Here is a 20,601-nt window from a genome sequence, read left to right as displayed (position 1 = left end):
CAGCCGGGGGAAGGAATACCTACTCTTGCACGAATTTTTGTGCATTGGGCCTCTAGTAACTCATAAGATCTTAAGTATTAAATGAAGGATGAACATTAAGCATCTAGTACCATGTGTGCTTGACCAACAATGAAAAAGTATAAGCCTTCTCTCTCAGAGCTCCAAAGCTTAGAAATAGTGAAAATAGTACTACATGGGCCAGGATAACCCCACAACTTATCTTGTGCACCATCCAATCATACCTTGAAGATAAACCGGAGAGAGCTTTCTTGAGGATCTCAGGGGTTCTATCTGAGGATGGTGGAATTTCTGGAATATCAGAATCTGTTCTGGAATCCAAATCTCCATATCTGTCATCAATATCTGTTTCCTAAAATTAAAGAGAAAAGAAGATCACTTTGTTAAATGGGAAAAAAGCACACACTTGCTAATTATTTATTGCTCTGTGTGTCAAATCTCAGTTACATAACTTGAAACAAAGAAACAACTATTAACTTACCTTGACTATCCAAGCTCTCTTGTACTTCCTTGTTATTATCTGTGCTAAAATCTATCAATGTAATGTAAACAGAAGACAAAAAGAAACTCCTATATTGCCTAAAACATACATTTACCACAAGAATTAAATATTTATTCTCTTGATACTTAACTGGGAGAACACAGTGTTATTCCAGATAGATTCCAATAAGCTTTTTATTGATTAGAATCAAAACAACGAGTAATATCTGACACTGGCACAGCATTATATATCTACTAGAGGCCCGGTGCACGAAATTCATGCATGGGGGTGGGGATGTGTGTCCCTTAGCCCAGCCTGCACCCTCTCCAATCTGGGACCCCTCGAGGGATGTCCTACTGCCTGTTCAGGCCCAATCCCAATGTCCGGGCAGTCGGACATCTCTCTCACAATCCAGGACTGCTGGCTCCCAATCACTTGCCTGCCTGCCTGCCTGCCTGATTGCCCCTAACCGCTTCTGCCTGCCAGCCTGATCACCCCCTAACCACTCCCCTGCCAGCATGATCGACGCCTAACTGTTCCCCTGCTGGCCCGATTGCCCCTAGCTGCCCTCCCCTGCTGGCCTGGTCACCCCAAACTGCCCTCCCCTACAGGCATGGTCCCTCTCAACTGCCCTCCCCTGCTGGCCTGATCACCCATAACTGCCCTCCCCTGCCGGCCATCTTGTGGTGACCATCTTGTGTGTTGGAGTGATGGTCAATTTGCATATTACCTCTTTATTAGATAGGATAAAGTATATATAACTCGGTTTTGAAGTTGTTTGTTATGCTGTCATGTAACAGTCTCCACTCCTGCGTCCTCCCCTCTCCTACACCCCAACCCAAGCAATCTTCAGTAAAGAATGCTACGCATGCCTGCACTTTGGGAAGGTGGTTTACAGAGGGGATTGGGGCAACGGGGCTCATCTGAAGGAGAAGAATGAGAGGATTTGCAGGAGGTGAGTACAAGCAGATGGAGCATTGAGCAGAACACTGGGCCAGGAGTGATCCTAGGAATGAAAGCACCTGGGAATGCAGAACATTCAGGAATCTCAAACCAAACAGCCCTTATTAGCGCCAGTCTCAGCAGATGGCATCACCCCTTCAGACATTTTCTTTACCTATAGAATGGAAGCTTTTAATATAATGCCAAGGACTTACTGAAGTCAAAGAAGAGAGCTATTGCTATGATTGAAGCAAGTCTTCCAACTCCTCATTAAGTGACTTACCAAATAATATATTAGCCTTGGGGGACTATTTTCAGTTTTCATAAAGTAATAATAAAGTTTTGCTTACTAACGATAACATCCTTACCATACAATTATGAAATTAAATGATGTTATACCAAAACTGACAAATGAAACAGACATATCAAATTCCTACTGTGACACTGAGAGCCAGTTGGCCCCAAAGCAGCTTAAACAGAAAGAGATGTTGACTTTATAAACCGCCACATAAAGCGTTCCCTGAAAATGTCAGGGAACCTGCTGTGGGCCTGACATGCCAGCAGGTCTTTGACATCTAGAACAATGAAGCACATCTCTTTTTTTTGGTCTTTTCCCTGCTACTCTTTTTTTCACCTTCAATAACCCACAGTGCTGCAGGGGTGGTGTGAGTGGTAGTGGAGATGGTGACTAATGGAAATACCCCCATAAGGCAACACTACCATGTTTCAGAAAAAGCACTAGACTAGGAATCAAGGGTTGCCAGTACTAAGGCCACCTGTTCTCTACCCAGCAGAGTGGCAAAGGGCAAATCACTTACCCTTTACAAAAAGCTCAGCCTTTGTTTTCCTCATAAAATACAAGCATTGGGCCATAATTCAAATTGTGGAAACACTAACCCTTTCGGCAAGCCACTTCAGTCCACTTGTCAATGATGGTGATATGTCAAGGCCCTCCTCTCCACACCCTCAAGAAAGCTGTCCTGTTTTTACTTTTATTATTTAAGCTTCTGGGTTCTATTTCATATAACTGGAGGAACACAAAGTGAAAAACTTAAGATTTAACCAGGCTTCTTCATTTCGTACTAATAACTAAAGAATAAAAGATAATGCTTAAATAGTGGCCTTTTAGAGCAATTTTACTCAACTGTGGGAATTAGAAGCAGAGACTCTAATGTTTCTGCATTTCTTGTTTGGATCCTGTTACAGATGCCAGACTTGACAAGGAAAACAAGAGTGTGATTGAGGTAATGGGAAGAAGGAAGCAGCACTTTAATGCATGCTGAATGCATGCTAAACTTAACATGCTCAAGAGCACCAAGTTAGGAGTTTTTTTTCAAGTCCCAAATTTAAAGACAATAATCCTCCCCTTTCTATCTTTTTAAAAATATTTTTATTGATTTCAGAGAGGAAGAGAGAGAAAGAAACATGAATGATGAGAGAGAATCATTGATTGGCTGCCTCCTGCACGCCCCCTACTGGGGATCAAGCCCGCAACTTGGGCACGTGTCCTTGACCTGAATCAAATCCAGGACCCTTCAGTCTTTAGGCTGACATTCTCTCCCCTGAGCAAAACTGGCTAGGGCCCCTTTCCATCTAAAGCCTGTGTTCTCCCACTACCCACCAGGTGATGTACCCTCTTAGCTTCCCATCTTTCTCTACACCAGTGGTTCTCAACCTTGGCTGCACATTAGAATCACCCAGGAATCTTTTTAAAATCCTGATTTCTGGGCCTCATCCTCTGGAAATTCTGTTTCTTTGTTACTAATGTTGTGGCCCCAGTCCATAACAAAGAAACAGAATTTGAGAACCACTGCTCTACACTCAAGACTCCGCATAAACTGGGTCTCTAGCTCCCAACACACAATCTCCAGGTGGGTTTTTCCACTAGCATCACCTGAAATTCACATCAGCAAACTGACCTCTCTTTTTTCCATACCAAACCTGCTGCCCTTCTACATTTCCTACTCAGGAAGACACCACCACCAAACAGTTAACCAATTAACTCAGGTCAGGCACCTGACTATCAACTTAACAATTCCATCTCCTTTTGCCAAAACACATCCACGTAGCACCGGGCCTGTCATTAGTTTTCCCCCATGTCCATCCCCACCCATGGCTACTCTTCCTGAGCATCTGGTACCTCAGTACCTCTCTCTGGTACCTCAACACCTCATCCCCTACCCTCTTTACTTTATTTTCAATATAAACTGCACATTGAATCTTAACACTCCCCAACCTAAAACCAGAGGATACAATCAAACCACCTGACATTGTTTTTACTGTTGTTCACAATGGCACCCCTCTTCGATGACTCCCCAGTTTTCACACCATACTGTTCTCTCTCTTACATCCAGATATTTGTTCCATCTATAAAATACAAACTGTGCATTTTCTCTATTGCCCACATCCTGGTCCAAATCCTCCCTTACACATTTCTAAAACCTGGCTACTGCCCACTCATCCTCTGACCTTGGTTTCAAGGTCATGTCCTTTACAAATATCTTCCCGGACCCCCAGCTCTAGGTTAGCTGCTCTTCAACTGTGTTTCCACAATTTCCCTTATGTTTATCTATTACTCTATATTAAAAGTGTATGTTTGCTTGTCTATATTTTCCAGTAGTCCCCAAGCTTTGTGAGAAGAGGAAATACCATCCATTGGCCTCACTCTTAATCCCAAAAGGCCAGCAGAGGGCTTATACAGTGGCTGGCATTTATTAGGTAATACACAAATAGGTGACGAATGAATTGAGCTTGTCAATTCATGCTAACATTTAGGATTAAAATTAGAAGTTCTCCTTTGTTCTTGCTAGATGAATAGTCTTGAGCAAGTGCTTGGCTTGGGATCTCAGTTCCACCTATGTGTAATGAGGGCTTATTGATTTTTCAAAATATAAAATTATAAAGAAAGTATGTCTGGTAAATGAGGGTTGGAAGTTGAAGAAATAAAAGTTTCTTTATTTACCTTGTAAATCCAATTCCTAAGGAAAAGTGATTAGAAAAATAAGAGCAAAAGCACTTAAGAAGTATTGATTTACTTATTCGTCACATTACCCTAGATGTAGGTAAATAATCACCTCCATTTTATAGGTAAAAAAAATTGAGGCTTGCCCAGCTGGTGTGGCTCAGTGGTTGAGCATCAACCTATGAACCAGGAGGTTGTGGTTTGATTCCCAGTCAGGGCATATGCCTGGGTTGTGGGCTCCATCCCCAGTGTGGGGCATGCAGCAGACTGATGATGCTCTCTCATTGATGTTTCTAGCTCTCTCTCCCTCTCTTCCTCTATGAAATCAATAAAAATCTATATATTTTTAAAAATGAGGCTCTGAAAGATTAAGTAAAGTATCCAAGTTTACACAGCTCTAAGCAATGTAGCTGGAAGTTGAAATCATACAGGAGCATAATTAAAATGACAATTCTCTCCCAAATTGATCTACAGATTCAGTGCAGTCCCAATAAACATCTCAACAGGTGCTTTGTTTTATTTTTGTAGAAATGCACACACTGGTTCTAAAATTTATATGAAAATGCAAAGAGCCTAGAAGAGCTGAAACAGTCTGATAAAAAGATCAAAATGGAAGAACTTACACTACCTGTAATCAAGCTGTGGTATTGGCATAAAAGAAAAAAAAAAGATCAATGGAAAACAGACTAGAGTCCAGGAATAATCCCACACAAATATGGACCACTGATCTTCAACAAATTGAAAGGGTAATTCAACAGACTATGCTGAAACAATTGGATATCCATATGAGAAGGGGAAGAAAAACAGGAGAGAAAGAATTTTGATCCATACCTCACACCAATTACAAAAATTAATTCAAAATAGATCATAGGCATTTATATAAAATAGTAAAACTTCCATAAAATCTTTGTGATCTTGGATTAGGCAAAGATTTCTTAAATAAAACAACATAAAACAAAAAAAATTGATAAGCAGATCATCAAAATTAAGTCTTCTGGTCTTTAAAAAACACTGTTAAGAGAATGAGAAAAATGAGCCCATAGACTGGGAAAAGATATTTGCAAAACACATATCAAATAAAATTTTTGCCTCCAGAATACATAAAGAACTCTAAAATTCAATAAGAAAACAATTCAATTAAAATACAAGGGCAAAGTATTTGAACAAACATTTCAAGAAAGGCAATACATATTTGGCAAATAAGCACATGAAAAAATGTTCAATGTCATTAGTTTTCAGGGAAATGCAAAATGAGGGGAGAAGGACACATATGTAATATCTTAAACAATAAAAAATAAAACAAAACAAAAAAGATACTACCACACATCTAGTAGCAGGGCTAAAATGTAAAAACTGAACATACCAAGTGTTGCAGAAGATGCAGAGACACTGGAACTCTCACACTACCGGGAAATGTAAAATGGTTCAACCACTTTGAAAACAGTTTGTCAGTTTCTCAGAAAGTTAAACACATATCCACAACATGACCCAGTCATTCCACTTCTTAGTATTTGTCCAAGAGAAATAAAAGTATATATCCACACAAAGACTGTACACAAAGGTTCATGGCAGCTTTACTTGTAATAGTTTTAAACTTGAAACCACTCAAATGTTCAACAAGGAACAAAACAAATTGGGCTACATGCATACAATGGAATACTACTCATCAATAAAAATGAGTGAACTACTGATGCACCTAACAATATAGATGGATGTCAAAATAATTATGCTGAGTAAAATGAAGTCAGACAATATGTGCATCCAATCCTATAAATAATCCTATAAATAAAAGGGTAATATGCAAATTGACCCTAATGGCCTCTCCCGCCTCCTCGGCAGCGCTAAGGATGTCTGACTGTGGCTTAAGCTGGTAGGTGGACATCCCCTGAGGGCTCCCAGGCTGCCAGAGGGATGTCTGACTGCCAGCCGGCAGGTGGAAATCCTCCAAGGGATCCCGGACTGCGAGAGGGTGCAGGCTGGGCTGAGGGACCGCCCCCCCTACCCCCACGTGCATGAATTTTCGTGCACCAGGCCTCTAGTTTAGTATATATAAATAGTCTTCCAATTTATAAAATTCTAGAAAATACAAACTCATCCTTTGAGCCAGAAAGCAGATCGGTGGTTATCTGGGAGTGAGAAGGGAAATGCAAAAGAGCAGGAGCAGCAAACTTTTGGTGGTGATGGTTCATTATCTTATCTTATCTTTAGTGATGAATTTATACATGTAAAGATATGTCAAAATATCAAATTGCAGAGTGTATGGTCAATTGAATGTAAGTCATTTATAGCTCATGGTGACTCCTGAAGAGTGACAGGAGCCGGTGGCCGGGAAGAGAGGAAGGAGGTGTTTCCAAATACTACTGAAAAGACAAGAACATGGCCATGGGGCTCCTCCTGATCTTCCTCCAGTGACATCCAATTCTATGATACATTAAAACGATACTATGTCTTATGGCTTCATTATTGTAAGTGTTAAATTCCAAATTAGGAAGAAAGATCCCTGAAGGCTGATTAGTGACTTTGAGCATGTTTTCATATGTCTCTTGGCCTTCCTTATGTCCTCCTTCAAAAAGTATCTATTTAGGTCCATTGCCCATTTTTTGATTGGGTTATCTTCCTTTTATTAAGTTGTATGAGTTCCCTGTAAATGTTGGAGATTAAACGCTTATTGGAGATAACATTGGCAAATATGTTCTCCCATGCAGTGGGCTTTCTTGTTGTTATGTTGATAGTTTCTTTTGTTGTACAGAAGCTTTTTATTTTTATGTAGTCCCATTTGTTTATTTTTTTCTTTAGTTTCCACTGCCCTAGGAGCTGTATCGATGAAGATATTGCATATGAGATTTTGCTGCTTGTGGATTCCTCTAATATTTTTATGATTTCCCGCCTTATGTTTAAGTCCTTTATCCATTTTGAGTTTATTTTTGTGTATGGTGTAAGTTGGTGGTCTAGCTTCATTTTTTTGCATGTATCTGTCCAATTTTCCCAACACCATTTATTGAAGAGACTATCTTGACTCAATTGTATGTTTTTGCCTCCTTTGTCAAATATTAATTGAGCATAGTGGTTTGGGTTGATTTCTGGGTTCTTTATTCTATTCCATTGATCTATATGTCTGTTCTTGTGCCAGTATCAGGCAACTTTGAGAACAGTGGCTTTGTAATACAGCTTGATCCCTCCTACTTTGTTCTTTCTTAGGATTGCTGTAGCTATTCAAGGTCTTTTTTTTTTTAATTCCAGATGAATTTTTGGAGAGTTTTTTCTAGGTCTGTGAAATATGCTGCTGGTATTTTAATGGGGAGTGCATTGAATCTATAGATTGCGTTGGGTAGTATGGACATTTTAATGATGCTGATTCTACCAATTCATGAACACGGTATGTTCTTCCATCTGTTTATGTCTTTCTATCTCTTTTTTCAGTGTCCTGTAGTTTTCCAAGTACAGGTCTTTTACCTCCTTAGTTAAGTTTATGCCTAGGTATCTTAATTTTTTTGGTGCGATGGTAAATGGGATCGATTTTTAAATCTCTCTGTAAGTTCACTATTGGTGTATAAAAAATGCCATAGACCTAAATAGATACTTTTTCAAAGAGGACATAAGAAAGGCCAAGAGACATATGAAAAAATGCTCAAAGTCACTAATCATCAGAGAGATGCATATCAAAACGACAATGCGGTACCATCTCACACCTATCAGAATGGCTATCCTTAACAAATCAACAAATGACAAGTGCTGGCGAGGATGCGGAGAAAAAGGAACCCTCGTGCACTGCTGGTGGGAATGCAGACTGGTGCAGCCACTATGGAGAACAGTATGGAGTTTCCTCAAAAAAACTAAAAATGGAACTCCCATTTGACCCAGTGATCCCACTTCTAGGAATATATCCCAAGAAACTAAAAACACCAACCAGAAAGGATATATGCACCCCTATGTTCATAGCAGCACAATTCACCATACCTAAGATTTGGAAACAGCCTAAGTGCCCATCAGCAGATGAGTGGACTAAAATACTGTGGTACATCTACACGATGGAATACTATGCTGCTGTAAAAATGAAGGAATTCTTGTCATTTGCAACAGCATGGATGGAACTGGAGAGCATTATATTAAGTGAAATAAGCCAGTCAGAGAAAGATAAATATCACATGATCTCACTCATTTGTGGAATATAATGAACAACATAAACTGATGAACAAAAACAGATCCAGAGACAGAGAAACATTGATCAGATTGTCAATCCTCAGAGGGAAGGTAGGGGAGGGTGGGGGTAAGAGGGAGAGATCAACCAAAGGTCGTGTATGCATGCATATAAGCCTAACCAATGGACAGAGACAACAGGGGGGTGAGGGCATGAGTGGGCGGGTGAGTGGGTAAGAGGGAATAAGGACACATATGTAATACCTTAATCAATAAAGAGAAGGGGGGGAGAAACCCCCCCAAAAAAGAAAAAAAAAGATCCCTGAAGGCAAAATCCATGGGATATACAACAGACCTTAGAAATTTGAAGAGTTATATTCCATTGTGAAATATTACTGTCATCACAAAATTGCATTTTATCAAGATTTTATTGCCGAAACCGGTTTGGCTCAGTGGATAGAGCGTCGGCCTGCGGACTGAAAGGTCCCAGGTTCGATTCCGGTCAAGGGCATGTACCTGGGTTGCGGGCACATCCCCAGTAGGAGATGTGCAGGAGGCAGCTGATCGATGTTTCTCTCTCATCGATGTTTCTAACTCTGTATCTCTCTCCCTTCCTCTCTGTAAAAAATCAATAAAATATATTAAAAAAAAAAGATTTTATTAGAGCTGGCTCTCCACAGGTACGTCCCTTTTTCAGGACTGAGAGACATAATGCTTACTGCTCTTCTGCCGGGCCCCCCTTCAGAGGGAAAAACGAGTATATGAACTAAGAATGATTAAACCTGCAATGTCTGAACTCTGACCTGATCTTAGTTTGGGGGAAAGGAAGGAATCGCTAATAGACACTTTGGCAGCAATAGGGAAAATCAGAATATAGATTGTTTGTAGATAAGAAAGTTACAGTTAAATTTTTTTAGATATGATAATGGCACTGTGATTCTTTAGGAGAATGTCTTTAAGATGCATCATTTAATATTAGGAGAGAAGGACTAGGAGGTCTGCAACTTATTTTCAAATGATTCTTCAATAAAATATGTGCATATACATATATGGCAAGGTAAAGCAAATTTGGAAAATTCTTCACAGTTGTTAAATCTAAGTGCTGGATGTACTAATAATCATTGTACTACCCTTTTAATTTTTCTGTTATTAAAAACTTTTATAGTAAAAAGCTCAGAAAAAAATTCAAAGCTTACCAATACACTGTTTGTGGATATAAAATAGTTATAAACCTATCAAGAGGGGAAAGAAATCTTGAGAATAAAATTCAACCTGTGCCCTGGCCAGTGTAGCTCAGTGGCTGAGCATCCACCTATGAATTAGGAGGTCATGGTTCGATTTCAGGTCAGAGCTATGCCAGGGTTTTGAGCTCAATCGCCAGTAGGGGACATGCGGGAGGCAGCTGATCAATATTCTCCCTCTCATTGATGTTTCTTTCTCTCTCTCTCTCTCTCTCTCTCTCTCTCCCCCCCCCTTCCTCTCTGAAATCAATAAAAATGTATTTTAAAAAAATTCAAGCTCTGATGACATAGGTGCCTAAGGGGTTCCTTGTATTATGAGCCTTTTGTACTGATTGCATATTTATTAACAGCAATATAAATTATTTTAAGTACTACTATGGTGTACACTGAATTCTACCTGAGTGGTGTCCCAGAGGTGTTTAAAGCCTCAACCCAGAAACATTTCATGTAAAACACAGTAGGGTGTTGTGAAAATAAAATAAAAACCAAAACCTTGAAAGAGGCTAGTTTTATTTTCTAGATCTCAATTTTTGTACTTCAAGGTGAAATGGTAGGACTCAGCTAGGCTTAGTAAACATTTGCTGCCCCATGGCACTACACTGTTTTCAAATAACATGCTTGGAGCAGAAAGGTGGCAGTGAGCCCTGTCTTAACCACCAAGGTGCTCAGCCCCACCTGAGCCAGCCAGATGATGAAGTCAGAGTGGCTTCCCCAGCCTTTCATAAAGCTCTTAGATAGTTGGCCAGGGTCCTGGCAAATAAAAGGGAATTGCACGCATAGCCAGGAAGTACAACACTGCTTTCCTAGCCACTAAGTTTGCAAAAAGCAGCTTTAAATTTCCACAGGGGAGAGCTCCTCACACTGTAGTGCACTCTTGTTTCTCCCTTCCTGTGCACTCCAATTTTCTGTTTACAAGAAAGCTTAGCCTAGTCAGTGGTTGAGCGTCAACCTAAGAACCAGGAGGTCAGGATTTGATTCATGGTCAGGGTACATGCCCAGGTTGCAGGCTCGATCCCCAGTTTGGGGAGTGCAGGAGACAGCTGATCAATGATTCTCTCTCATCATTGATGTTTCTCTCTCTCCCTCTCTCTTCCTCTCTGAAATCAATAAAAATACATATTTTTTTAAAAAGGAAAGAAAGCTTAAAATCTTGATAGTTCTCACAAAGTCTTCAGCAAACATTCAAAGACATGATGTGAAAAGTAACTCTGGCCTCTCCTTGCGGATAAGAAAATAAGTCAACATTTAGAAAGATAACTAAACTTGGCATACCTCAGGAATGATCAACAGCCCAACTGGTCATTAATAAAATCAGTTCCTCTGCTTTTCTGGAGTCCCTTCAAAATGTGCCATCATTCTCATTTAATAGGTTCTGAAACATCTCCCAACCAAATGAATCAAAATGTGAGCAGCTATAAAATAAAAACTAATGATTTCTTCTCCTAACCAATCATAAAATAAGGGAATACTAGAAACAATTTTGTTTGATTTAAATCCAAGTGCCTGAAATCACAGAATTACAAGTATTCACCTAAAGGTTTCTAGCCAAATTCATAAAGGCCAAAATAGTTCAAAAATCACACAAAATAGTAACTTTAAAAAAAAAGTTCCTAAGTAAATATTTTAATTAATTTTATAAATTTAGTACCACATACCTACTTTCTCTTATATATCATTTTTGTCAGAAATCTTAGGGTAAATCCCAGCTCTAAATACTGTGTGAACCTAGGAAAGGAAGTCTTTGGTTTTATGGACAAAAAAGGAGCCACATACTTAAACCTGACAAGCTTAGGGAGGCTGCATAGTGGGCCCTACAAACTCAGAGACTTACAATAACCACATAGGATGGTCTGAAATGAAAACTTCCTGACTGCACGTGAGTCATGGCAGGTAGTCAGGTCCTAGGCCAGTATTTCCCTGACAAAGGTCAACTTTACCTTAACTGAACCTGTCTACTGTCATTTTGCATTTATGTTAACACTAAAGGTCCGGTGCATGACATTTATGCACTGGAGCGGGGATCCCCTCAGCCTGGTCTGTGCCCGTTAGCAGTCCGGGAGCCCTCAGGGGATGTCCAACTGATGGCTTAGGTCCTCTCCCCACAGGAAGCAGACCTAAGCTGCAGTCGGACATCCTTAGCACTGCCACGGAGGCGGGAGAGGCTTCTGCCACCGCTGCTGAGCTTGCAGCAGTCAGCCTGGCTTGTGGCTGAGCAGCGCTCCCGCTGTGGGAGCACATTGACCACCAGTGGGGGCAGCTCCTGCGTTGAGTGTCTGCCCCCTTGTGGCCAGTGCACATCATAGAGACCGGTCAATAGGCCATTCGGTCAATTTGCATATTACCCTTTTATTATATAGGATACCGTTAGAATGTCAGGGTAACTGCCTTTTCCAGACCCCTCCCGCACAATCTCCCATGAGAGCAGGAGACCACAGAACCCCTTCACTGTTATTGTTACCATGTTAATTATTAACTATCCTACACTACCAATGTAAAAAATATATATGGTCTATTTTTCCATTTTGTGTCCAATCCCAGAGATTTCCTCACCTTTCTCCGCTCCCTAATCTATCACTAATGGATTTCATGTTACCCCTTTATGTCTTGTCCTTTGATTCTAATGTAAAAATAAGCTGCAAAACTGCCATTCTCCGGAGCATTTTCTCAATCCACTGAGATTTTGCTTCCCAGCAATTGTCATCAGTTTGGCTCAAATAAACTCACAACTCTTATATCAACAATTTTCAAACCTTTTTCTCAGGTGTAAACTAAGCCTATTTCCCTAGTCTACATAATTGTTATAAATAGATTCAACTGGTATTATGTACATGTATTTTACAAACTATACATTAGTTTATCTTTACTCCACTGACAAGGAAAAAATTCTGAGATGTTCAAAATTAAAATTAAAGCGACCGTTAAAGGGAGAGATAGAGACAGAAGAGTTAGCTTGTTAATAGCTGTGGACCAGCTCTGATATAAGACTGCTCATATCCCTGCGTATTTGCTAGAATTTAGAATAAATTCCAGGTGGCTGTTTCCACGGATTGTTTTAGCCAGGCACCATGTAACCAGGGGCCTCCGCTTGTTTACACGTCGGCCTCCCGCTGCTGCCCCAGCCCATCCACAGGAGCGGCCACTTCTTCATGCAGACCCTGTGCCTATCCCAGAATTGGTCCTGTCCACTTCACCTTCTTCCACCCCCTTGCCTACAGCTAATGTAAATTCTGTCAGATTACCTCCTTTTTCTCCCTTCCCCCTTTGTGATGCATAAGAATACTTGCAAACTCCCAGACCATGGACATGGATGGATATGTTGTCATGCTGCTGCTACATGCCCAAGACCAGTCCTCCTATTTTTGCAAGCAATGGCCTAATAAACTCCTTCTTTTAAAAAGTTCAATTTTTTTGTTTAATACCTGTTGCAGTTGTTGAGCAACAAATAAATCCTGGCCTCACCCCTTTTCTCAAATGTAGAAAGAGCCACAAGAAAAACGTGACATTCAATCAGAACTTCAAATACAATAGGCACCCAATAAACCCTTACTGAATGCACAGAACCAAGTCAAGCCTCACAAAAATGCCTGTATATTTTAAATGACCTATTTTCTTTATCCTGAATTAAAACATGCATTTCTTTTCTTTTTATTTTTTAAATATATTTTTATTGATTTAGAGGAAGAGGAAAGGAAAGGGGGAGAGAAACATCAATGATAAGATTGAGCCCGAAACCCAGGCATGTGCCCCAACCAGGAATCAAACCGTGATCTCCTGATTCATAGGTTGACGCTTAACCGCTGAGCCACGCTGGCCAGGCTAAAACATACATTTCTTTTAAAAAGACACCCCCAAATGCAGAATAGTTAAAGGAAAATAAACACACAGAACCTTAGTATTTAGCTGTGCTAACCATGAAAAAAGCATGTGAAAGTCTGTTTTTAAAAAATGCATAAAATATAACTATAAACATAAATACAAAGAATAATCATACTATACAAATATATTTTATAATTGTTCTTTATGAGGTAATCTTCCGGAATAGTACCACTTTAAGTTTTCCCAATTTTCCCTAGCACATTTATGACAAATATAATATTGTTTTCATCAGAAAGTGTATTGCACCCAAAGCTTGATATAGCTAATGGCATCCTACAGTAAAATCTCTCAAAGTTTTAAGAAAATAAAGTGTTTTAAAGTTAAGATCACAAACAGTAAGTAAAAACTCATATGGTAACACACCAGAATATTCTTTAGAAGTCTCAAGTATAACATAAAACATACTTGAAAGACCTGAGAAAGAAATCTACGACCCACCCTCACACAATTTACCGCCTAAATTAACATGACTAGAATTTGACTGACTTGTTAGCATAACTTTACTATCCCTGGAGTCTAGATCTGGAGCGCATGGTTCATCCACAAGAATTTGTGAAAGACAAATCTACTCTCTATAGGAAGCAGCAGCAACTTTCCTCCAAAGACTCAAAATCCTTGCCTGGCTATTGCCACCAATCCAAGACTGTTATATTGTGATTCGTAACATCCTAAGCAAGTCCTGGCACTGAAAGACTCAAGAATTTTATTCCAATTCTCAATGAAATCCAACCTTGCCCTTCTCCCTCCAAGACTCTGCCAAAGCTCTGTCCAGGTGTTCTCCCTCACCAGCCGAAGCCATAAACTCAACTTTGTCTTATCAACTGGTAGGTTGGCAATATTTGGGTCACCAGCATATTGTTAAGTAATAAAATGAATATGCTGCAATGACAAAAGAATCATGGAAAGTTATTTAGGTGCTAATACTACCAATCAACAATTCAGGAGTATCAGCCAAAACGATATCTAGAAGTCTAGATCTAAATATTAGCATTGTATAATGGCCTAGATTTATATAAAAATGTATAGAAAATACTTATTACACTTACAGGTGACACCAAGACAATCCATAGTGAGGTGTTCCAAAATTAAGAATTTACAGAAACACAAGTTCAAAAATTAAAAATGTATATTAAAAATATTAGAGTATTTATGAAAGAAACTACACACATCTCAAATGGGTAAGGGCAGAAATTAACTGACTTTCGGATTCTTTCACCTTCAACCTCACAAACCAAAATCTGCAGTAACCCCGCATACAAACAGAGCAGAGACACTGTTCTTCCCAATGTGTGCTTCCCTTTACTGGCCACAGCTTCCATGGGCACCTCCTTTTCTCCTACACGGGTCCAGTAAACCAGGTGTTAGCTTCCCTTGCAATTGCTCAGACCTCTCAATCCATCCAGAGCTTCACTGACCCAATTTGGGCTTCAGTCCTCTTCCCTGTCCACCCTAACTCGTGGTCAGCCACTTCAATCCCAGCCTCACTGACTCCATCATTCCTTTAGCATCCTTGACCTGGAATTCCTGGACCAAAATCATTCCCAGTGCCTTTCATATTTTCAGCAACTAAATGAGGGATATTCCTAACACACAGGGTTGTTATGAGGAACAAATACAGTAAGATGTGCAAGTATACTCTATGAACTCCAAATCACGACAAGCATCAACTATTACGACTACTACTGCTACTGAGGTAAGGACTAGTTGCCTCTTGGTCACTTCATATTACACTCCCTAAATGACACTCCCTGGTAGATGAGTTCTAGTTCCAGCTTGGCCACTTGCTGTAGGTCATCTTGGGCAATAACAACCACATTCTAAAGCAAGTTTATAATTTTTAAATATATAGGGTTGGGCTACACTGTTTCTAAGATCCCTTGCAGCTCTATGGTTCTGAGATCCCACTTTATTGAGAAAATTGAAAGTATCAAATACTTTGATCTTCCCTCTTTTGCTTTTCAAAATGTTTCTGCATCTACCCTCCATGCCTTCATTCCTTTCCTTGGATACCCCAATCATCTGTGTTCTCCACACCATGTCTGCTTTCTTTTTTCTAGGGCCTGCCCATCCTTGTCAGCATCTTCACTCCCTCTTGACTTCTTTCATACAAATGCCTATCTTCCCTCCCATGAAAAAGGAAACTTTCACTTGATCCTCCAGTCCTTTTTAGCCACTATTCTGCATTCCCCTTTGCTGGAACTTCCTGACAATAACTACCAGTATTTTATCTCTCACATTCCTCAACTTAGAACCTGGCTTCTACTAAGATCTTTGCTGAACTCAGTGTTCTACCTCAACCTCATTTAAATACTATTGATGACATCCTCTACGCAACCCTCCTCCCCTGCTCCCAGGACCTCATAATCTTGGTTCCTTCCCTACATTTTCAACCCTGCTCTACACATGGGCACCTCCCAGGGCTCTGTCTTCAACTCTATCCCCTCTTTATCCCACTCAAAAGTTGACATTTCTGGAGCGTTGACCCCATAAGCAAAGGTTGTGGGTTTGATCCCCAGTCAGGGCACATACAGGAATCAAACAATGAATGCACAGATAAGGGGGACAACAGATCGATATTTCTCTCTCTCTCTCTAAATTCCCTTCTCTAAAAAAAAATCAATTAAAAAAAAAAGTTGACATCTCCACACCTGACCTTTTGACCTTTCATTTCAGTTCCCACCACCACCTTGAATCACCTCTCTATTTTAGAGAATGACACACCCTGTCCAATCCAACTCATCCTTGCCTACAAAACTGCCCAATAATTTTTGATTCTTTCCTAAAAGACTCTTAAGGCATGGATTACAATGTGTCTCCTGGCAGGCTCTTCTTTAATTACTCTTACTTTGATTGCCCTAGTCTAGGTCCTATCTGCATGATCTAAAATATGCATCCTCTCTCCCAACCTCTATTCCCCTACCCCTACTAGACTCACTCCAAGCCCTCATCATTTCATACCTATAGCACTTGCAATACCCAACTATCTGGTTTCTTTGTGGCAGGCCTCTCCCCTGCCAACACTTTCTCCAGACGACTGCTGAGTGATAAGCTAATGCCTTTGTAAACACTTTTCAGTGGCTTTCTACAGTCCATGGACTAAAGCCTAACCTCCACAGGTCTCAAGCTCCAAACCCCACTTCCCAAGAATGCACAGCATATGCTCCAGGATTACCAAACTAATTTCAGGGCCCCGTGCCAAGAATACTGACTCAAGAAACAGCTCCACATGCCCTTTGCTCCACATGCCCAATGTCCTTCCCCAACACTATCTACCTGGTGAGTCCCCAAGCACCTTTCAATTCCAAGTGCAACTCTCACCTCCTCTTCAAAAGCTTTTCCTGCTGTCTCCATGTAGTCTATGAACCTTGATCATTCTTCTAGTAAATCCAACTCATATAAGTCTCCTGGGGAGGGGGGTGGCAGGAGCGGAGGTGGGGGATGGGGGGAGTCCTTGAAGGGGTGGTCTTGTCATCTTTCAAATATTTATCCAGCATTTAACACAGAAAACATTCCCATGCAGGTAAGAAGCACTTTCCATCTGTTAATTCCCCTAAGCACAGAGCCTCTCTCAGCTTAAGTCTCTTGGTCCTGAACAATGAGAATGTCATGTTAGTAACACCATTATAAAAAGACTACAAAATGGCATGGGAGTGTACTACAATCGCAGAATACTAGTATAAGACACCTCCTCCACCGCTTTCATGAATTCCCCAAGTGTTTTGCCTTTACCGCAACTTGAACAGAGAAGGCACTTAAAGAGCTTAAATGGTCCAAATATTAACCAGCCTCCGATGTGCAAACTGATTTTAAAATAGCCCTTGACCTGGAAATACAGATGCATTCAAATATACACCCTGATAAGAAAGCGCAGACAGAGGATAGAGTTCAATGTCTCAACGCCTGCCAAGACAAGAGTTCCTGGTGGTGAACGCTACAGGTATAGCAATATTTTAGACACAATGTGCCAATGCTCATCCTTGCCTAAGAAATCCTAAGAGGTTACACATGGCAATGTCCACTCTCAGAAAACAAAATACAGCTGGGCCCGTGTTGATGAAAACCTACAGTGCGGCTTTTATAAATAAACAAACAAACAAACAAACAAATAAATAAATACGCAGCGAGGTAACCTAGTCACAGAGACAACAGTTCTAATGAGTCAAACCAACCCTAGAAATAGTTTCCATTTCAAATGTATTAGGGTGTTAAGAAACTAAATTAATTCAAAAGTTATTGTATGCATGGCTTCCTGAACATGTTTTTTCTTATTAAAAGCGTGTTCGCTTCTCCTAGTTAAGGAAGTCCACACAGGGGGGAGCTGGTATTTCCTTGGTTCTAGCCAGAGCTGAAGCACAACAAATCCCAACCTAATTAATTCTATTTTTGGTCTAGTTTCCAAGGCAGTTTTCACAAAGACTATTCTCACAGCCCACTGTTTCTAGCCTTGTAACATCAACCTTCAGAAGCTGGCAACTGTTATAGTTTGTGTAATTCCTTGACAAGTATGTTCTATGACAGACTCTCATTTGGTTCTATCGACTATCAAAGGTAGGAAAAAAATAAAGGGGATGTCATCTCATTGATTCTAAAGCGTCATTCCTGAAATCACTGTTGAATTAATTATTTCAGGATATCATGCAGTATGTTCTTACCAGGGCTCTGTAACTTGGGTTACGTCAAGTTCATCAACATCGGGTTCCAGGTGGAACCCTCCCCAAATCAGAATTGCCAGCGAGTCTCAGTAACAGTCCAACCCAGAGGAAAGGGAATCAGGAAACAGGCCCTAGTTCCAAAGGCCACTGCCTTGACCTTGTAACTCACTTCTGTAATTCAAACTGCAACACCTGCTTCTAGAAAAGAACGATTCTAGGAAGAGTTTAAGTGCTTTGAGCTTCTGAAATAAGATGAGATTTTATTCACAGAAGATCTTGTAAAACAATTTATTCTCTGGCCCGATTACCTAAACCACCAGTCTAAAAGGTCATAACATTGCATTCGTTTGTTTGTCTCCCTCGCCCCCCCCCCAAATATTCCTACCTGCACCACTGTATTTATGAATAAACTAAACTTCGACTCCTTTCCTACCGTTAAATAGAATAGTGGGGTATTACATCTGCTTATTCTTAAATGTGAAGCAAGGGTAATCCATAGAAATGTGAGCTAAACATCCTCAAGACGTAGCCCGTCAGGTCAAATGAAATCTACCAGCAGGAGAACTACACTGCCTGCTGTGGGCTCCAAGGAAACAGGCGGATTCAGTTGTGTCGCGTGTATGTTACTCTGAAACCTCCAAAACCTATTACCCTGAAAAAGGACAGAGGAAACGAAAGTGCTGATGGGGGAGCAGGAGCAGCTAAGCCTCCAGCGTCAGGATCCAATGACATGCTAGAGCCGAAGGTGTTGGTCTTAAGTTTAGACCTCGCTAACTTCGTTCCTCTACCGAGAGGAGGTGCGAGGTGGCGGCTACCAGGAAACTAGGGTGCCTGCAGGTTCCTCCCAGATCCGAGCACGGGCCCCGGGACCCCAGGGAGGGCGGCGACTGGACCGGGAAGAAACTCAATTGGAGTCAAGTTGAATCACCCGGCAGCGGCCGCGGTCACCCCCTGGAACGCGCCACCACCGCGGTCCGGGGTTCGGGGCCCCACACCAGCAAGGAGACAACAATCCAGGCCGAGGGGAAGGCGCGGCGGGCAGCCCACAGCTCACCTGCCGTCCGCGGGCCCCACCCCGGCTCCCGGCGACCCGCCCAAACCAGGACCCGGGCGGGCGTGGGTGTGCGCCTCCCGCGGCTCCACTTACTTTGTCACTGGTGCTCTCGGCTTCGTGGTCGCCGCCGGCCGCCACTCCCTCGGGGGGTGGCGGCGCCACTGCTCCCCCGGGGCCGGGGCACACTCCCCGGTGCCTCAGCTCCAACATCTCCCGCTCTCGCGTTCGGCCGCGGCGGCCTCCTGCGCCCCCAAACCCGAACTGCGCGCAGGGTCTCGCCGGCGGGCCTCCCTTCACCCCACAGCCCCGCACTCCACGTCCAGCGGAGCCGCGATCACGAACACGCCCCCACCATGAAGGCGCGGCCACCGCGCCAGGTCACCCCCAAAACGGCATCAACGAGCGAGCGCTCGAGGCCGCCTGCAGCGATCGCGGCGCCGGGGACTGGCTCGGGGCGTGCGGGGCCGGCTCGGGCGCCCGGCCCGAGCAGAGGAGGCGGAGACGCGGCGCGGCCCCGGGTTGCCAGGTGCGCGTCTCCACGCAGAGGCCCAGGTGGGAAGAGCAGAAGGGGCGGGGAGGCAAAAGGGAGCGTGACCCGATTTAGAGCCTCGCAGGGCGCCCGCAGCCTGGGCCCGGCCACGCCCCGCCCCGCCCCCGGACTCGGCCGGTCCCAGCCCCCAGACACCTTTCCCCGGGCTCCTGCCTCCCGCACCAGGTCACGCGCCGCAGGCCCCGCCCCTCGGTGCTGCACTGCGGTTCCCACCGCCCCGCCTCCCCGCCGAGGAGTGACGTCATGAGCCTCCCAGGCTCCGCCCGTCTCTGCGCGCACACAGGTGGGGGCAGCGAGAAAAGGTGCGAGCTGGGCTTGCAGGAGAGGAGGAGGCGAGACGGAGGAGGGGGGAGCCCTGTGCTGGGAAGGGAGGGGTGAGAACCTGCAGACTTGTCACCGAGCTCCTGGCGGCTGTTGACAGCACTCAGAAGTAGCCCTTCAGATGACTCCCCCGCCGCATAGGCTTGACACACTGCAGCGTGTCAGAGGTCCAGAGGCGTCCACAAACAGGAACTTGTCTGGCAGGATGGACTCGTTGACCTTGAGGCATTCTAGGCCAGTGTCATCACCTTGAAAATAAGAGATGTGTTTGCCTCCCTGGGCGTCTCGGGAGGGTTGGCCAGTTTCAAGCATAAACCCAAGCTCTGTCTCTGATAAGCTTGAGTACTAACCCTCAGGAAATTCACTG

At 42.6% G+C, this 20,601-nt stretch overlaps 1 protein-coding gene across 3 annotated transcripts in view; it reads right to left on the bottom strand.

Moving 5' to 3' along the window:
* The window catches only part of CDS1 (CDP-diacylglycerol synthase 1), a 58,083-nt gene extending 38,122 nt beyond the window's left edge, over positions 1 to 19,961 (bottom strand). The window contains exons 1-2 of one of the 3 annotated variants that reach the window (XM_023750379.1): positions 19,457 to 19,961; positions 243 to 370 (exon numbers count right to left, since the gene is read on the bottom strand). In XM_023750379.1, coding sequence (XP_023606147.1) covers positions 243 to 370; positions 19,457 to 19,573 — 245 coding nt within the window. In that variant the 5' untranslated portion in view covers positions 19,574 to 19,961. The remainder of the gene's footprint in view (positions 1 to 242; positions 371 to 19,456) is intronic. The other 2 variants (XM_023750380.1, XM_006084569.3) reach the window with 2 other exon arrangements.
* Between the last annotated feature and the right edge of the window lie 640 nt (positions 19,962 to 20,601).

This window comes from Myotis lucifugus, unplaced genomic scaffold, assembly GCF_000147115.1.
Source record: "Myotis lucifugus unplaced genomic scaffold, Myoluc2.0 scaffold_12, whole genome shotgun sequence".
In the NCBI taxonomy this organism is placed as follows: Eukaryota; Metazoa; Chordata; class Mammalia; order Chiroptera; family Vespertilionidae; genus Myotis; species Myotis lucifugus.
Note: the sequence above shows the minus strand (reverse complement) of the source record. Positions and strands in the feature narration are given on the sequence as shown.